The sequence below is a fragment of the Dipodomys ordii genome, unplaced genomic scaffold, assembly GCF_000151885.1.
Source record: "Dipodomys ordii isolate 6190 unplaced genomic scaffold, Dord_2.0 Scaffold218, whole genome shotgun sequence".
Taxonomy (NCBI): Eukaryota; Metazoa; Chordata; class Mammalia; order Rodentia; family Heteromyidae; genus Dipodomys; species Dipodomys ordii.
This window is the reverse complement of record NW_012267434.1, coordinates 923,574-942,667: the sequence shown is the minus strand read 5'-3', so window position 1 is coordinate 942,667 and position 19,094 is coordinate 923,574. Positions and strand designations below refer to the sequence as shown.

The 19,094-nt window shown below is 37.4% G+C and overlaps 1 protein-coding gene across 1 annotated transcript; it reads right to left on the bottom strand.

Moving 5' to 3' along the window:
* Positions 1 to 8,422: 8,422 nt before the first annotated feature.
* Positions 8,423 to 18,846, bottom strand: LOC106000422. Its single transcript, XM_013035689.1, has 4 exons — positions 18,741 to 18,846; positions 18,223 to 18,607; positions 15,922 to 15,985; positions 8,423 to 8,908 (listed from the first exon to the last, which is right to left on the bottom strand). Exons 1-4 carry the CDS (start codon positions 18,844 to 18,846, stop codon positions 8,423 to 8,425), a joined length of 1,041 nt encoding a protein of 346 aa, XP_012891143.1.
* Positions 18,847 to 19,094: the final 248 nt, after the last annotated feature.

The following is a 19,094-nucleotide window of genomic DNA, read 5'->3' as shown; positions in this document are numbered from 1 at the left end:
AACCATAGCTCACCTAAGTCACTTTCTGTCCCACATTGTCACACATTTAGACAAATATAACTCCATCCTGGAAGCTTAGTGGACCAGGACTTTTCACATCCAAACAACAAAAAGAAGAGTTCCTGTGTTCTCATTATAGCAGTTTCTTCTCCCTCAGAAAATGGACTGGTACAAATGGAGAAGGGGCAGAATTCTCATAAGGTTGTGAGGAAACAGATTTATTTCCTACATACCCTCAACTACTAGCCAAATTTTTTTCCTGGCATCTTGTACATCCTTTCTATCTCTGTAAAGTGAATGCTGACTAAAAAGTCTACCTGTTTGAACATTCTCTTGAGTATTTAACAGATAGAATGTTTATTGAGGGTTTTGTGAAATGTGAAGTGGTATATAGGTGAGGTGAAATTGTATTGCACCTCAGATATCCAAGACCAGTTGGTCACATGCAAACCAATATATGTGAGAATCCTTTCATCTTTAGGCCTCTTCAGAAACAGAGACAAATATTCAGGATGTGCTCCTGTCCTGGTTCCATCCTTTTCAAATGTAAATGATGCTTGGTAGCTCACAGTGAGACTATACTAATAGTAAAATGAAACAAAATAGGACTATACTAAATAATAAGGGTCAACTTGTAAAATATGGGTGGACTGCATGACCCAAACATATGGGTGATAAGGATCCTCCATTTGGAAAATCTGTGTAGTATACTGATATTTCCGGTTACAGCACAACCTTAGCATCTGCACGCCAGTATGCATGGAGTTCATCATTGTACTGTGCATGATCAATTCATCTTTCCCATAATGCTACCTTGAGTTTGGCCTGTTTGGGAGCACCATTTGAAGATGGGAGGTAGATTTTTTACAAAATTAATGGCAGAAAAGCACTCAACAGATCATACAACAATTTAAGCACATTTGATGTTATGTCCCTTGTGACTGAGATCTTTTTGGCATTAACTGAGCTGCATAATGCAATTTTGAGCTGCATAATGAAATTTTAAATTTTCAGTTCGTACATTTCTTTTGTGCTTCTAGGTACTAATTTTATTCAGCTTGGTCAAAATGCAGTGTAAAAGTTTGTCTTACTGTATTTTCTTGAAGGAAACACACATACACACACTCAATTTTGCAACTTAGATATGCTTGGAGACCTGATTTATTAATATATAGAGCTAAAAGCATGTTGTCAAACTCATTGAAGGCATTCTGAATGAAGTAATTCCTCATTTGAAATATACCTTTGAGGTACAAATGTCTTCAAAATTGTCTATATAGTATGCGGATTCATTGCAAACTAAAACTTGAGACCCTTTTTCAAAAAGTAGAGAATGAGTCACTAAGTGGCATAAGATAAAGCTCTTCTTAAAAATAAAAATGAAAACAAGAATATGTATATGGACTCATAAGTAACAAAATAAAGGCAAATATTGCAAAAATGTAGCATTATAAACATATGAAAGCATTCTTTTGTGAAGATAAGATGATTTAATTATAAGGTCTTCCTTGATTGCATTTCTGTAATTTGTTGTTACATTTTCACAATTAAATTTTTCCACAGCTCATTTTCAACCAGAATAATTCAAAGGGATAGCAGATGTTCATCATCAATGTCACATTGTAAACTGAAGGTTCAATCATTTCTAATTTTGAGAAATTATGCAACTGATACTGGAGCTCTTTTATATGTATTATAAACATTTAATATGCTATGAAAACATAAAATATAAATGCTAAATTAGAAAGTAAGTTTAACTATAATATTTAATAATATAGGGGTGATGTTTGTAGAGAAATAATTTTTCTAGCATAATTCAAATCCTCATTCAAGTCAATTTTATTTAAGTCAGAATTTTCTCTTAAAAATAAATTTATAGGCTTGGTAGGCATGGCTCACACCTTTAATCCTAGTCATGCAGGAGGCCAAGATCTGAGGATCATGATTCAAAGCCAGTGGAGTAAGAATGTCTATGAGATTACTATTTTCAATTACCGACCAAAAAAAAACAGAAATGGAGCTATTGTTCAAGTGGTAAAGCATAAGGCCAGAACACAGAAGCTAAGGGACAACCCCTAAGCTATGAGTTAAAGCTCCAGTACCAGCACAAATGAATAAATAAATTATAGTAAATTTACATAGCATTATTTTAATGTTCCCCTTGAGATACGCTTTAACATCTCAAGATATGAATTCTTGTTTAAGTATCTTACCACTATGCCTCCAATCACAAGGAGAATTAATGTTAATTTTTTGCTGTGTTAATAATTGGTTTATTTGGAACTTCACATAAGAATAGTGCTCTTCTACATCAAACTGCTATTTTTTTTCTTTTTTGAAATATAGTTTTATTGTAAAGATGCTGAACAGAGGGGATACAGTTACATGAGTAAGGCAATGATACCTTTCTTGTCGAGAATTGTTACTCCCTCCTTTGTTGTTCTCCTACTATCCCTTCCTTCCCCCTCCTCCACTCATCCCCCAAGTGTAAAGTTCATTTCCAATATACTGTCTTGTGCACATCATTGTTCCCATGGGTCACCCTGTATCCTTGTTTCAGCATTTTTTCTTGTAAGTATGGTTTAATTTAATTTTATTTTTATTGTGAAAATACAGTGCAGAGGGGTTACAAATACATGAGCAAGGTAATGAGTACATTTCTTATCAAGCGTTGCCTCCTCCTTTGTTTCCCTTACCATTCCTTCCTATCACCCCCCAACCTCTGCTGCCCCCCACCTCCCCAGCACCAAAGTTGCCAAATTCGTTTTCAACATAACGTCTTGTACATCTCATTGTTGCAATGGGTCCACCTGTATCCCTATTTAAACAATTTATTTTTCCCTTCCCCTCCCCCACGGTATAACCCCTGTTTTCAGAATTTTGTTATACAGTTTCCACTCCCCAAATTGGACAAATGCATACACAAGATGAAGGGTACAAATATCAGGCACAGTGACAAGAGGAGATATACCATAGGGGGAAGTACATACAAAGGTTACAAAACAATCTCAGAGCATATTGCAAACAACAACAGCAAAAGAAGAACCACTTGTGTCCATATCTTTGGGTTCATTTTGCTTAGCATCATCTTATATGGTCATATGTACATAGCTTTTGAGATTTTCTGCTTATCTGATAAAATTGTCCTACACATATACTAATTATTGCAAATGAGGGAAACTATGGGGAAAACACCAATACAGAAAAAGAAAGAACTGTATAGAGGGTCTAATGAGAGCCTCTTTTTTCCCAAAAGTAGGAATTCGTGCTAATATGCCTCATTATATATAGTCCTTTGCACTAAGGATTTGGGATCTTGAGATTCCCTGTTTAGGGTATCTTCTACATATTCTAAAGAGGAAGATCATATGACCTGCTTACTTCACTTAATATAATTTTGCCCAAGTCTTTCCATTACCTTATGAATGGAACAGTATGATTCTTCTGATGGAAGCATAGAATTCTATTGAGTATAAGTACCACATTTTCTTGATTCATTCATCTACCAAGGGGCACTTGTGTTGGTTCCATATCTTGGCCATGGTAAATACTATGATGAACATCCTTGTACTGGTGCGTTTAGTGTGGCCTTGTTTGTGTACTTTAGGGTAGATTCCCAGAAGCGGGATTGCTGAATTATAGGGGAGTTCTATGGGTAGTTTTTTGAGAAACCTCCACACTGCTTTCCAGAGTGGCTGAACAAGTTTATACTCCCACCAATAATGTAGTAGCATTCCCTTTTGGTCACATCCCTACCAGCATCTGTTGGTGTTAGATTTCTTGACTATGGACATTCTGACTGGTGTAAGGTGGATGCTCAATATTGTATTGATTTGCATTTATATTATAGTCAAGAAATTGAGCAATTCTTCATGTGTCTCTTGCCATTCATATTTTGACTTCAGAGAGATCTCTCTTAAGGTCTTTAGCCCACTAAATTTTTAATGAGGTAGTTGTTTATTTGGGGGTTTGTTTTGAAGGAATTTAATTTCTTTAGCTGTTGGTAGATTTTAAATTTGAGACAATTGTCTATGGTATGGCTAATGAAGATCTTTTCCCAATCAGTGGGCTTTCTATTGATCTTGCTAGCTACGTCCTTTGCAGTGCAGAAGCTCTGCAGTTTCATGCTATCCCATTTATCTAGCCTTTCTTTGATTTGTTGTGTTTCTGGATCTTTACTAAGAAACTTATGACCTGTGCCAAGGAGGCATAATGTTTCTCCTATGACTTCTTTAATATTTTCAAGGTATCTACTTTTATCGTGAGGTCTTTGACCCATTTGGAGTTGATCCTGGTGCAGGGTGATATATAGGGATCTAACTTTAGTTTTCTACATATGTGTAGTCAATTCTGCCAGCACCATTTTTTTTGAGGAGGCTGACTTTCTTCCATCCTATTTTTTTTGGCTCCCTTGTGAAAGATTGGGTGGCCATAATTCTGTAGGTTCATTTCTGAGTCTTTAAATCTATTCCATTGATCTGCAACCTTGTTCTTGTGCCAGTACCAAGTTGTTTTGATTACTATGGCTTTGTAATAGTTTGAGGTGCGGTATTGAAATTCTTCCAGCATTGTTCTTCCTGCTAAGGATTGTTTTTGCTATTTGGTATCTTTGTTGTTCCATATGTATTTTTAGATTGCTTCTTCTATTTCATTGAAGAAAGAAGTTGGGATATTGATGGATATTGCATTGAATTTGTATATTGCCCTTGGCAATATTGCCATTTTCACAATGTTAATCCTTCCAATTGAAGAACATGGAAGGTCATTCTACTTCCTGAGGTCAGTTTTAATTTCTTTTTTCAGGTTTTTGAAGTTTTCATTACAGAGGTCTTTTACTTCTTTTGTTCAATTGATTCTGATTTTTTTGAGGGTATTGCAAATGGAGTTGTTTTCCTAATTTCAGCCTCTCTCTTTTCATTGTTGGAGTAGAGGAAAGCTACTGATTTTTGTGATTGATTTTATAGCCTGCTATTTTGCCAAAGTTTTGGATCAGCTCAGGTAACTTGGGAGTGGAATCTATGGGGTTCTCTAGTTATAGGATCATGCCATCTGTAAAGAGGGAGAGTTTTATTTCTTTTCCTACTTGGATCGCCTTGCCTTACTCATCTTGCCTTATTACTCTACCTAGGAATTCTAATACTATCTTGAAGAGGAATGGAGAGAGCAGTCTTTTCTCATTCATGATTTTAAAGGAAATGGCTGTAACTTTTTTTCTTGGGTCCGGTCATGGGGCCTGAACTCTGGGCCTGAGCGCTGTCCCTCAGCTCTTCAGCTCAAGGCTAGTGCTCTACCACTTGAGCCACAGCACCACTTCTGGCATTTTTCTTTTTGCTTATGTGGTGCTGAGGAATCGAACCCAGGACCTCAGGTATGCAAGGCAAGTGCTCTACCACTGAGCCACCTTTCCAGCCCCTAGCTGTAACTTTTCATCATTGAGTATTATACGGGTTGTAGGCTTGTCATATATGGCCTTTTTTATATTGAGGAATACTCCATGGGTTCCTAGTTTCTCTAGAGCTTTCATCCAGAAGGGGTTTTGGATCTTTTCAAGTGCTTTTTGTGCATCTATGGAGATAATCATGTGGTTATTGTCCTTGCTTCTATTGATGTGTTGAATTACATTAATTGATTTGCATATATTGAACCATCTTTGCATCCCTGAAATGAATCCTGTTTGAGCGTAGTGTATATTTTTTGATTAGTTGTTGAAGTCCATTGGCCAGAATTTTATTGAGAGTTTTGTATCAATGTTCATCAGAGAAATAGGTCTATAGTTCTCTTTCTTCGATGAGTTTCTGTCTGGTTTTGGGATGAGGTTTATGGTGGCTTCATAGAATGAATTTGGTAGTGAGCTTTCATTTCCAATTTCATTGAAGAGTTTGAGAAGAATAGGAGTGAGTTCTCCTTTGAAGGCCTTATAGAATTTGGCTGTGAATCCATCTGGTCCTGGGCTTTTCTTGGAAGGGAGATGCCTTATTGCTGCTGCTATTTCATTACTTAATATGAGTCTATTTCCTTGGTTTAAATCTTCTTGATTTAGTTCGGAAATATTGACTTATGCTAGAAATTCATCCCTTTCTTCCATATTCTTAAATTCATTGCATAAAATTCCACATAATATCCCCTTATGTTATTCTGAATCTTGTTAGTTTCATTCATGATGTTTCCATTCTTGTCTCTGATTTTGTTTATTTGGATGGTTTCTCTTCTTTTTTTGGTGAGGTTTGCTAAGGGTCTGTAATTTTTATTGATTTTCTTGAAGAACTAACTCTTTGTCTTGTTGATTCTATGTTTTTTTAAATCTCTAATTCATTTAACTCTGATTTAATTTAATTATTTCCTTCTGTCTCCTGGGTTGGGATTTGCATTGTTGTTCTTTTTCAAGGAGTTTAGGTGTATCATTAAATTGTTTGTTTGAGTTTTCTCCAATTTGTTGACACTCAGAGCTATACATTTTACTCTGAGAGCTGCCTTTGCTTTGTGTCCCAGAGGAGCTGGTATTTGGTGTGTTCCTTTTTGTTAAATATCATAAATGTTTAGATTCAGGATCTGGTCTCTTCCATGACCCATTAGTGATTCAACAATGTGTTGTTGAGTCTTCATGTGCTGCAGGTTTTTCTCTTGGGGCTTTTGGTGTTGAGCATTAATTTTACTCCATTGTGGTCTGGGAGAATGCATGGAATAATTCCAGTCTTTCTGAATTGCATGAGCTTGCTTTGTGCCCTAAAAATGGTCTATTTTAGAGAATGATTCATGTGCTGCTGAGAAGAATGTAAATTCTGGTGTTGTTGGATGAAATATACTGTAGATGTCTGTTAAGTCTAACTGGTATCTGTAATTGTTTAGCTCTGTAGTTTCTCTATTGAGCTTTTGCCATGTAGATCTGTCCATTGGCAACAGTGGTGTGTTAAAGTTACTGTGTATTGGGGTTTTTAGGTTAAGTAATGTCTGTTTAATGAAAGTGGGTGCCCCAACGTTCAGTGTGGAGATGTTTAGGATCACTATATCCTTCTGTAGGAACATTCCCATTATTCAGATGTAATGCCCTCATTGTCTCTTCTGACTAGTTTTAATTTGAAGTCTATTTTCTCTAATATTAGGATTTCAACTCCTAGTTTATGGGGGCCATTTTATTGGGGCTGTTTGCTTGATAGATTTTATTCCAGCATGTTATTTTCAGCATATTTTTGTTTTCTTGAGCAAGATGTGTCTCTTGAAGACAGCAAAAAGATGGATCTTGTTTTTTTTTGATCGACCTGGTCAGTCTTTGTTGTTTAATTGGCGAGTTGAGTCCACTGATGCTGAGAGTTTGTATTGAGAGGTATTTGTCTGTTCCTGCCTTTTCATCCATTTTTTTGGGGAAGGTATGCCTTGACTGTTCTTGCTATGATTATATAATTCTGTTTTGGGGCCAATTCACTGTCAATATCCCTTTATTGTTGGTTTTCTATGTGTAGAACATCTTTGAGGATTTTTTGTAAAGCTGTTTTAGTAACAGTATATTGTTTCAGTTTTTCCTTGCCGTGGGAGATTTTTATTTGTTCGGCTATGAATGAGAGCTTAGCTGGGTAAATTATACTTGGGTGATAGATATTTGTCTTTAGGGCATGGCATATCTCATTGCATGCTCTCCTTGTTTTTAGGGTGTCTGCTGAGAAGTCTGAGGTTAATGTGATTGGCTTACCTTTATAGGTGGTTGTTCTCACTCATAACTGTAAGAATTCTTTATTTAGTTTCTATTGATCCTCTATGGACTATGATGTGGCAGTGAGATGTCCTGTTCTTGTGTGGTCTTTTTGGGCTTCTAAAAGCTTCTTGTATGTAGATGGGCCTATCTGATATTAGAAACGTTCTATTGAAAGTTGATTAACCTAAGATAATTCCTGTATCATTATGTTTACCTACATAGAAGGCCTTACTTTGTGTATAGAACTAGACAGGTTAGCTCTGATGGAATAGTAGTGCAATGTGGAGAGAAACAAAAAGAAAAGAGTGAAAGGAAAATAATTAAAATTAGGAAATTAAAAAGTGGAAGAAAAACCTAAATAATAGTGAAAAAATAGATTTAAGTAAAATAGCAATTCCTAAATACAAAAAAAACCAAAATAAACAAAAACAAAACAATCAAATATAAAAAAATCTAGAGTGAGTTCTATAGTTTCTTGGGGAAGCTTGAGTCTCCATGCAGTCCTCTAAGCAATTTCTTGATAAATCCTTGTTTGCCTTGTAATAGTCTGCTTTCCTTGTGGCTTGGTTGGATCCAGATGGCCTTTTGACAAGGGAAGGTGACTGCTACCCAGTATTCCACTCTCAGGCCTGATGGTGGGGAGTTGGGGGATTTGGATTTTTAGTCTGCTATCACAGGCATGGAGCTATGTTCCCAGGCTTTTCCAGGTAGCCACAGGAGATTTAGAAACAGAGTTTAGTTCTGTGTGGCCTTTGATGTGATCCCTCCCTTTTGGGTTGGGGCTTGAGTTTGAGGGTTTTGAGATCCCACAGAGAATTGCCACCCCCAGAGAGTGGACCCAGTTAGGTTACTCAAAAGATCAGTAGCTGGTAGTGTGCTGAACCACAGGGCCTGTGTTGTGGCATACAGGATGGTGTTGGCTGGTTTCAGTGTGAGGATCTGGGTGTTGGCAGGACCAGTTTGGTGATGGATGGCATCTTCAGCATTTGAAGAATCGCATTCTATATCATAGGGAGTCCCAGTTCTGGGAGGACCGGTGGAGCTTGGAACGGCAGGCTGAAGTAGGCAACAGTGGCGCAATGGGTGGCGGTAGGCAGCCTTGGGGGTGGCCACCGATGGCTTCCGGCTGTTAGACTGTGGGGCTAGACCACCTAGTTTGGGAGATGAAGCCTTCTGCAGCAGATCTGGACTGTGCTGGCAATGGAGGTGAGGGTGTGGGGTCTACAGGATCAGCAGAGCACATAGTGATGCTGCAGTGGCTGTGGGAGCCAGGGGTTGGCGCCCGGTGGTGGCAGGGAGGGAGTGGTACCAGCAGAGTGCCATGCCAGCCAATAATATAATAACAATGCAATAATATAATAACAATGCTTACTGCCTCCAAGTTTTAGTTTACACAGAGAATAGACAGCTCCTCCCATACACACACAGTTGGAATGGCCCAAGCAACTGCTTTAGTTGTTCTTTAGTTATACCCTGTGTCCTTGATCTTGAGCCTGCCCATGCTCCTGTCCTTGAGCTTGTCAATCTCCTCTGCTCAGGCTCCAGCTCCATTCTCTTATCAATCTCCACTTATGAAAGTGAAGCCAAATTAATTAAGAACAAATTCAGAATTTCAAGACAGAATTAGAAGAACAAGCCCTTCCTGAGAGCTGAGTCTTGTGGAACTGCTAAACTCACAAGCCAGAAAGCTGGTCCTGCCTGTTCCCAGTTTCACTAGGGCTATTAAGAAATTAATAAATTAGATAGTTTACAGTGACACTTGTAAAAGCACATTATACAAAGTTAGCAAAAAGTATCTACATTCTGAAGTGTTTTACAAGGGTGAGAGTACTAGGTCTAGTTTTACAGATCCTGAGTGTGAATCAGACCAGTGCTCCTAACTAGAACCATAAGAGCTCAGAGAAGTCATTTCACTTTTCAGTCCTCAGTATCTTCTCTTACAAAGTGATGAAATAGTCAATATGAGCTCAGGTATGTAATCACCTAAAAAGAGTCCTAAACTTGATGATAGGAAATGTGCTTTATTCTGTGTATCTGTTATGGCACCATGTCTGAAAAAAATCTTTATAAACCTGTGTGTGTGTGTGTGTGTGTGTGTGTGTGTGTGTGTGTGTGTGTGTGTATGTAGTTTCCATTGTTTATTCTTGGAAACTGAAACACTAGATAATAATTTTCAATTTATTCATACACATACACACATATACCATGTACACACATAATGCTAATACTAGGGCTTCAAGTCAGAACCTTAGTCCAGTCCTTTAACTTTTTCTTCAAGGCTAGTGCTCTACCATTTAACTACAGCTTCAATTCTTGCTTTTTAGTGGTTATTGGAGATAAGAGTCTAATGAATTTCCCTACTTGCCTGGCTTCAAACCATGATCCTGAGATCTAAACCTCCTGAGTGACTAGAATTACCGATGTGAGGCACAGGTCAATCACTATTTTTGTTTTAAAGCATGTTCCATCACAGTAATTCCAGTGCAATTTATGTGCTCTGGTAGGGGACTTGTTTTTCCTATTGTTTGTATTGTAACAACTTTACCAGTTGTCATACTGGTTCCATGAGGATTTTTTTTCCTGCAAAAGAATCTCTGTATAGTAAAGGGAACAAGTGATATGACTTTCCAAACATTAGCAGAAATAATGGTATTCAAGGTGAATCAGGAGCCCACAGCTGGGGAATGCTGCTGTGCACCCTCCCTGAGGCAGAGGCTGGGGCTGCAGCCCAGCTGCACTTTGGAGCCAGGCTGCAGGATGGCTTGGAGCACTGTGCCTCTGCTGCACACAGGATTTTTCTAGCTGGGAGGCAGAGATGTACAGGCTGCTGTAGCATTCCTTAGAATCCAGTGTTGACTCAGCCTTTCCTTCTGCTTTGTCCCTCACGTAATGAAAAATAGGCTGAGGAAGCCAGCACCAGGATTCTTTCAGAACAACTCACATTGTGAACCATGGTAGAGAAATTGCACCTTAAGGTGGAGCTGGCTCCATCCTGGAGCCTCTGGACTGAAGGACTCTGCTCTACCCACAGTCCTCTCATCTCTCATCTCTGCCTGGAAAGACGACAGAAGCTACACATGGTGTCACAGGGAAATCACCAAGGCTGCTGCCAAGCCTGAGGACAGCCCAGGAAAAGCCCAAGACAGAGAGGACAGCATAGGAGCTTTATGTCAGCTGTCCTTCTTTACTCCCTGTCAGCTTTGGAGCTCCCTGACCCCACCTGTGATTGCCCCAACTCACAGCAAATCTGCACCCACAATAGTCCCAGAACAGTCTCCAGCTTCCTTCCCATGGCTCCTGGACTAGGGTGACTTCTCCCCAGCTCTGGAGGCAGCCAAGTCATAAACCCACACACACTCTTCCCACAGGCAGCAGGTTCCTCCTGACTCACCAGAGCCAGTCACCTCTGAGCTCTGCCCTTCATCTAACAGGAAACTCAGGCTTAGTGCCTGAAGATGCACAGCAGCCCCTCCAGAGCTTCGATGATGGTGGTACAAATTTGTTGGCAATGTTCCAATGTGTGAGGATTAGAAGTCTTTTCTCCTTCTAACAGTTTATATAACAAGTTTATGGGAACATATGAGAAGTAGGGAAATGATATTCCACAGATCCTTCCCAAAGTAAATGAAATCACAGCTCAGGGATTCTTCCTCACAATGGATGTATAGACACCACCTTGCTCTCACTTTCTGGCCTCACATGCTTTCTAGCTTCTCTCTCAACTGTTCAACCTTCTGGCATCTTCAGGTTTTCTTTCTGAAAAATCCTGGCAAGCCCTTTAGTGTACAGAAACCATAACTTCAGACATGCTAATAGCAGCCACATGCCTCCAGTCTCATCCACTCCTACTTTTGTTTTGTTGGGGCTTTTGCTTGTTTGGGGGCTTGAAATCAGAGCCTGGAAATTGTCCCTTAGCTCTTTTTGTGCAAGGCCAGTGCTCTAGTACTTGAACCACAGCTTTACTTTTGTATTTTGCTGGTTAATTGGAGAGAAGATATAATAATCTCCTGGACTTTCTTTTTTTAGGCTGACTTCAAACCCAAATCCTCAGATCTCATCCTCTGATTAAATAGATTTAGTGCTACTTCATTTTTTTATGAAGAAATGAAGATAATCAGAAGAAAAATGTAATTGGAACTAAATGAAACTTTTAACAAGCCATTCTATGGAAATTAAATTTTGAAATAATTTGGTAATTCTCATCTTTGTTACTTATTCTGGCATTTAGTAAAAAAGAAAAACCCTAGATATTTATTGAAGTTGACTGGGAGTAAGTCACAGGAATAAAAAAAAGAGAAGACTGGTTTATGGACTCTATTAATTTTATTGGAAAGGATAAAATACATATATATGCACACAATAGGGAAGAGTAGGACCCTGAGAGAAGCATACATGTGTTTTATAGGCCTTCTTCTATTGATGAATGCTAAGATATGCTTGTTATGTAACAGAAGTAGTTCAATATACTAAATATCTAATAAATATTTTGGCAATGTGGCAGACAGTTCATAGGATTGTCTCTGATTCAAGACTCATGCTGAATTCTATAAAACATAGCCTCATCTTTTTATAGTATTTGTTGTGATTCTTATTGTCATGGTTTATTTCTAATATTGTCTTGAAGTCTCTTCCCTTAGAATAGTCATACGCCAAACATTCTCCATGAGAGCCCTGCCCAGAGAAAGTCACATTCAAGTGTTTTACCAGGTGTACATGGAGCAGGTGGAATTTATTACTCACAGCACAAATGATATTTATTATTTATAGATATTAGGAAAAGTAAGTTACAGAATGGAAGACAACAGATACCTGGGTACAAGAACTTTATTAATGTTTACATTTTCTCCAATAATTAGTCCATAGATTGGCTAGTTTAAGGAAAACACAGTAAAGAGGAGGAGGAAGAGGAAAAACAGGAAAAGGAAGAGGAGGAGGAGGAGGAGGAAGAGGAGGAGGAGGTGGTGGTGGTGGTGGTAGTGGTGGTTTAGGAGAAGGAGAAGAAGTAATAAGAAGAAAAATGAAAGAAACTAAGAAAACAAAAAGAAAGGCAGAAAGGCAGAAAGGCAGGCAGGCAGGCAGGAAGGAAGGAAGGAAAAACATACAAAGAAGAGAATTTGTATATAAGACTTGTGTACAATACAGTGTTGACCATTAGATTTTGTTCTGGTGAGAAGCTGTAGGATGTAGTATTTTTAAATCAGGAAGATGAGAAACAAGCAGGTCATATAAAAACTCACATTGAAGAAACTTTGATCGAAGTAAAAGATTTTTTAACTGGGTTTCAAACAACTGAAATTGTGTTTCAAACAATTCAAGATTCAGAATAGATGTTGTAGCAGCCACTGTATCAAATGTATTTCTGATGGTACTCTCTCACACAGGCACACATTGTAACACAGTATTCAGCTTCTTTTGACTTTCAGTTAGACTAGCTATATGAGGGGATCTGTGGTATATGAGGGGATTGGAGGTATATGAAAAGTCAGGATTATTCATTTCATTGATAAAATAACTCAGGATTTTCTCTCTCTCTCTCTCTCTCTCTCTCTCTCTCTCTCTCCGTCTCTGTCTCTGTCTCTCTCTGTTGCTACTGGTGTTTTAACACAGTTTTGTGCTCTTGATTTGTTTTCTCCCTCAAAGCCTGGACTTTACCATGTGAGCAACAGTTACACTTCTGGCTTTTTGCTGGTAAATTGGAGATGAAATCCCAAATTTATCTGCACAGTCTGGTGTGTAGCCAGGACTCTCAGATCTCAGCTTTTTGAGTAGCTCAGATTACAGACATGAGTCACTGGCATCTAGGTTTAATATATTTATTAGTGTAAATTCTTACTATTCATAAAATCACACAATCACATAATTATTAAATCAATTATTTTATTGATTTTAATTAATTTTAATGTATTAATCAACTATCAATTATTGAATCACATCAACTTGTTATTAAAGTAATAAAATAAAAGATAATTTCAATAAATACATAAATATATATTATAAATATAATTACTTATAAATGTTATTAATTATGCAAAGGAAAGAATGACAGACTTCCCTTATATTATGTGGCCTTTTGGACTACCATCTTTATCTTACTTTTTTTAAAGTCATTCATGCTGTATTTAGTATATCCATATGGCATTCCTTTTGCTATATAATATTCCCTTGTGTGTATACACTATATTTTATTGCTCTGTTTATCAACTGATGAACATTGGGTTAGTTGTATATGTTTTGCCTTTTCTGACTAATGATAGCATGAGCACTTTTGTATATCTCTTTTTTGCCAGTCCTGGGTCTTGAACTCTGTGTTTGAGTACTTTCCCTGAACTTCATTTGCTCAATATTAGCACTTCACCACTTGAGCCATAGTACCACTTCTGGCTTTTTCTGTTTATGTGGTAATGAGGAATGGAACCCAGGGATTCTTGCATGCTAGGCAAGCACTCTACCATTAGGACACATTCCCAGCCACTTGTATAACATTTTTTGTGGTATAATTATGTTTTCATTTCTCTTGGATATAATTAGGATTAGAAATACTGTTTTCCAAAGCAACTGCACCATATTTCCTTTCTATTACCAATGCAGGAGGACCCCAGATTCTCCACAGCACTGCCAACATGTGTTTTGTTATCTGTGTCTTATGTTACCTACCATAGTGAGGGTTAAGTGACATACCAGAATAGTTTTTGTTATCATTTCCTTAAACACTAGTGTAATGACTTCTTTCTAGTGCTATGCGTCACTTGTACCTCATTTTGTTTGTAATGCCTATTTACTCCTTTTGCTCATTTTTTAAAATTAATTTTTATTGAGATTAAGTGATTACAAAAATTTCACAGTATTGTGGGATAGTGATACTTAGTTAAAGTCACAAACCCATTTTAATATTTATGAGGTACATTGCCAATACATGGCCTTTTGCACATTTTTAATAGGACATTTTGTCTTTTTATATTACACTCATTTTTGTTTGTTAAAGTATTTTTGTTAGCATACATCAATTGTACAAGAGGACTCAATTATGACATTTCTGTGTATACATGCATTTTATTCCAATCAAACTTACCTCCTCCCCCAATCTCCATCACCTCATATCCCTGCTTCTTAAAATAGTTTCAATATATTTCATTGTTTTGTTTTCATACATGATGATGAACATTTTGACTATATTCATGCTCATTTATCCTCTCCATGATGCTCTATGATGTACCCATCCCTCAACAGAGCCTGTTCTACACTCTTATCATTCAATTTCTTCATACATTTGTTGTACAAAGGGATTTTATACTTATCACTGAGTTCTAGGAGCTACTTCTCTACACTCATTGAAGGGACTTTATCAGACATGTGACTTATGAATATTTCTCACGTTAATGGAGAGACTTCTTGGTGAAGTAGTTTCAAGCATCTATATTTGTGATGCAGTCAAATTTGCCTGTCTTTATTTTGTTGGTTGGCATTTTGGTGTCATAGCTAAGTATTTACCGAATTCGCTGCCATGGATATTTATTTTATGTTTTCTTAAAAAATAATGTTGCTGTTGCATATCTAATCCATGATCCATTCAGATTTAATTTTATGTACTTCAGAAGGAAAAGCTAACTTTCTTTTATATATAAGAAATTGTCTCTATTCTTTCTCTCTGTAGTAATATGTAATATCTAAATTAGTTTTATGATGAAGTTACCTTTAATAAGGCAAATTTATGTGAAGATACATATGTATATACTCTACTTCTGAAATCAGAAGATCTGTGATTTAATGGGATTCAAATTTGTTAAAATATTTAGAAGAATCATAAAGACAGCTCTTTGATGTACTTTTGAGGTGAAATGTTAAATTAAGAATATTTGAATTTGGGGCCTGAAATATTCAATTAAATGCTATACACCAAAACTAGTGGAAAATACTCATCTAGTATAATATGATCTTAGTAGATATTCAATAATTAATTACTATTAGTTCATTTTTATGTGTTTCAATATAAAAAACTGTCAACTAGATTTCACATTTATTAGATAGTCCATGAAATTTAAAAGGCAACTTTAGATCTGATATGGAATTAGCCTTTCCTTTCTGTCACATATGGTGAATAGGGACAGCTGATGTTAAATTTGGTGGAAAATGTGAGGGTTAAACTTGTAAATTCTTTCAGCAATTCCAAACACTCTCTAAGCGTAATCGTCTCTCAGAATTTAAAGCTATGGGCATTGCAGCATGTGGTTCCTCACCCTTTGTAGAATGGTGAAGCAGAATTTTGGAGGTGAACTATAGATCCAATTAGGGACTGTATAACTAGAATATACAGAGAGCTTTAAAAAATAAGCTCTTGAAAAATCAACAACATAATAAATGGACAATGGAGATAAATATTTTTCAAAAGAAGTGTAACTTGTCAGTGAACACATGAAGAAAAATGCTCAATTTTCCTAGCCATAAAAGAAATCTAGATTAAAACACCATTGAGAGGTTGGGTGCCACTGGCTTATACCTATAATCATAGGTACTCCACAGGTTGAAGCCAACCAGGTGCAATAGTGCATCATATTCTTCTCTCCAATTAATCACCAGAAAAAAGAGCCTTAGTACAGTTGTGGCTTAATTGGCAGAGCACCAACTTTGAGTAGAAAAACCTAAGAGCCATTGTTTAGACCATGAGTTTAAGACCCCATATCAGCACACAAATACCTCACAAAAACCTGACAGAGAGAAAGAGAGAGAGAAAGAGAGAGGTGAGAGATAGACAGATAGATAGACATATATTTCATTAATATGTGTAGTATAACTTTCCCATAGACCCTGGGACAGTGAATCCTGTATACCTCCCCCACAATAACTTTTTAGGTTAAAAAATCTTCTCACAAGGAATAATGTACCATATGGAACCAACAAATCTGATGAAAATGCATACTTAATATTGACAATACAAATGAAAATCTTTACTATCTTGAAAAGCACTAATACATCATTATATTCTTGTCTTTTCTATCCTTACTGTTTTGTAGCACTGGCCATTAGCTCCTCTTTTCTGGCTTGGCAGATATTGGAGAAGCTAGGACTCAAAGATCAATATCAAGTACACAAACAACAAAGGCAGTGAGAAAGTGAAGGAAAAAGGGAGCCTAACTGCAACAATCACTATGGAAATCATGTATGGGTCTTCCTCAGAAAATGAAAAGTAGACCTACTGTATGACTCCACCATATCACTTAAGCATTACCCAATAGAATGTAAGACTGGATATAAAAAAGGCATCTGTATACCTATATTCATTGTAGCACTTGACACAATAATCAAACAATGAAAATGGCCTCGCTTCCCTACAGCTAATCAGTGAATCAAAAAATGCACTAGATAGATAGATAGATAGATAGATAGATAGATAGATAGATAGATAGATAGATAGATAGATAGATAGATAGATAGATAGATAGACAGATGCAGGAAAGATAGGTGATTGACCGATGATAGATATAAGACAGACAGACAGATAGAGATCCACACTAATGTGTGTGGTATAATTTTTCTAAGGGCTCTGACACAGTGAATCCTGTTTACCTCCCTGACTCTCACTTTTTGGGTCAAAAACACTTCTCACAAGGAAAAAATGTACCATATGGAACCCACAAAACTGATGGAAATGTCATGCTTAGTATTGACAATACAAATGAAAATCTTTACTGTCTTGAAGAAGACTAACAGATCTTCATATTCTTGTCTTTTCTATACTTACTGCTTTGTAGCACTGGCCTCTAGCTCCTCTTTTCTGACTTGGCAGATATTGGAGAAGGTAGAATTCAAAGACCAACATCTCCAAGGATCAGGGAAAGAAATTTACCTCAATAATTTTTCTTCTTCAGTCCCTAAACACTGCCTGTGCCCTCAAAAGTTGTCTTGTTTATGAGGATGATCCAGCTTGCGTGTGATAAGGGTGGGAGGAATCTAGTTTAGAGCCCTGAGAATTAACATTCTCAAGAACGCCAAGTCTCTAGTCATGTAAATTTTACAAAACAAAATTAAGAAATATTCCATCTTTTCTTTCCATGTGTGTGGTCATATGTAGAAATCTGTTTTCCTTCCTTTCCTATATTTCTTTTTTAAGAATGTGTTATTTCTTGGCATAAACTCAGCTTTATTATGATTCTTCCTTCTGAAATGACCCCTTCTTGCACCAGCAGCTTACTAAGCAGACATTAGTATTTAGACTATGGCACAACTCTGTATCTAAATACAAAAGTTGTGACCCAGGTCAAGTTCAGGAGGATAGAGTGATATTCAGATATTCAGATATACAAGCCAGGTGTAGTGGTGTATGCGTTTAATTCCCTTACTCTTATACAAAATATAAAAAGAAAAAAGAATGAACATATAGAGCATTTCATTCATCTTGAGGTTTTATACTTTTAAAACACAATTTCATTCTTTCTCTGAGCACCTATGTGAAAAATGTCTGCATTTTTCTCTATTGTGATCCTAGTGCTACCTGTGGTGAATGCAAACATTATACATTGTTACACTGTTTCATCCTCTACCAACGAGTACTATTGCAGAACAAAAACTTAGAAGCCAGGCTCCTGCTGCAGCTCAGTTTGTGCTCAGCTCCTCCTGTGGTTTCTGCCACTGTGTCTCTCAGAGCACAGTAGTACACAGCTGAGTCTGACACTAGGACTGTGGCTTTCTTCAAGTGGAAGGAGGTGTTTTCTTCATCAGACATGGCTTCAAATCCTTTATGGCCTCCCATCTCATTGGCCTTGGCGACTTTAATAAGGAGCTGCAGACCTTCTCCAGGGTATTGGACATACCAGAACAGGGTGGGATACCCTTTGGTTTCATAGGAACAGTTCACAGTCAGGGAAGCCCCTTCTAACAGGGCCACTTGGCCTTGTGTCTGGGTCACTGATTCTCCATTGCTTCCTCCTGAAAACAAAATATGAGAATTCAGCGAGAATTACCTTGATATGCTTGGTCATGACCCTTCTGTTTCTTAGAGAAACCATGGGTAAAGATTCCCTCAGCATCATGAACATTTTTTTTGCACCATATCACTCACCAAACAATAGGAGCAGTACCATCACTGGTCCTGGGGAGCAGCTCATTTTCAGAGCCTTTGCAATCTGTGAATCTTGATTTCTTGTTGTAAGTAAAGGTGAAGGCATAGGAAAAGATAAAATGTGAGCTGAGGATGACAGCAGGAAGTGGGTGTGTGTTAGGAAAATGTGCCCCCTTGTGGGCAAGATACCAAAACTGGAGGTCTGTTAACCTCTTAAAGACCAGTGCTGCATCTCCATTTCTGATGGTTAGTGTCCGTGTGTGTGTGTGTGTGTGTGTGTGTGTGTGTGTGTGTGTTAGATACCTATTAGCCTTCTGTTGATCCTTTTTAATTCTTAAGAATAGCTGATATTTT

Excerpts from the sequence above, each read along its gene's own strand:
- LOC106000422 (XM_013035689.1), bottom strand. The coding sequence starts at position 18,846 with ATGCCTTCACCTTTACTTACAACAAGAAATCAAGATTCACAGATTGCA. Across the intron at positions 15,986-18,222 it reads TTCTGCAATAGTACTCGTTG|TTATACAGTCCCTAATTGGA; the intron begins GTAGAGGATGAA and ends TGTATATTCTAG. Across the intron at positions 8,909-15,921 it reads GCTTCACCATTCTACAAAGG|ACCCCACACCCTCACCTCCA; the intron begins GTGAGGAACCAC and ends CTGATCCTGTAG.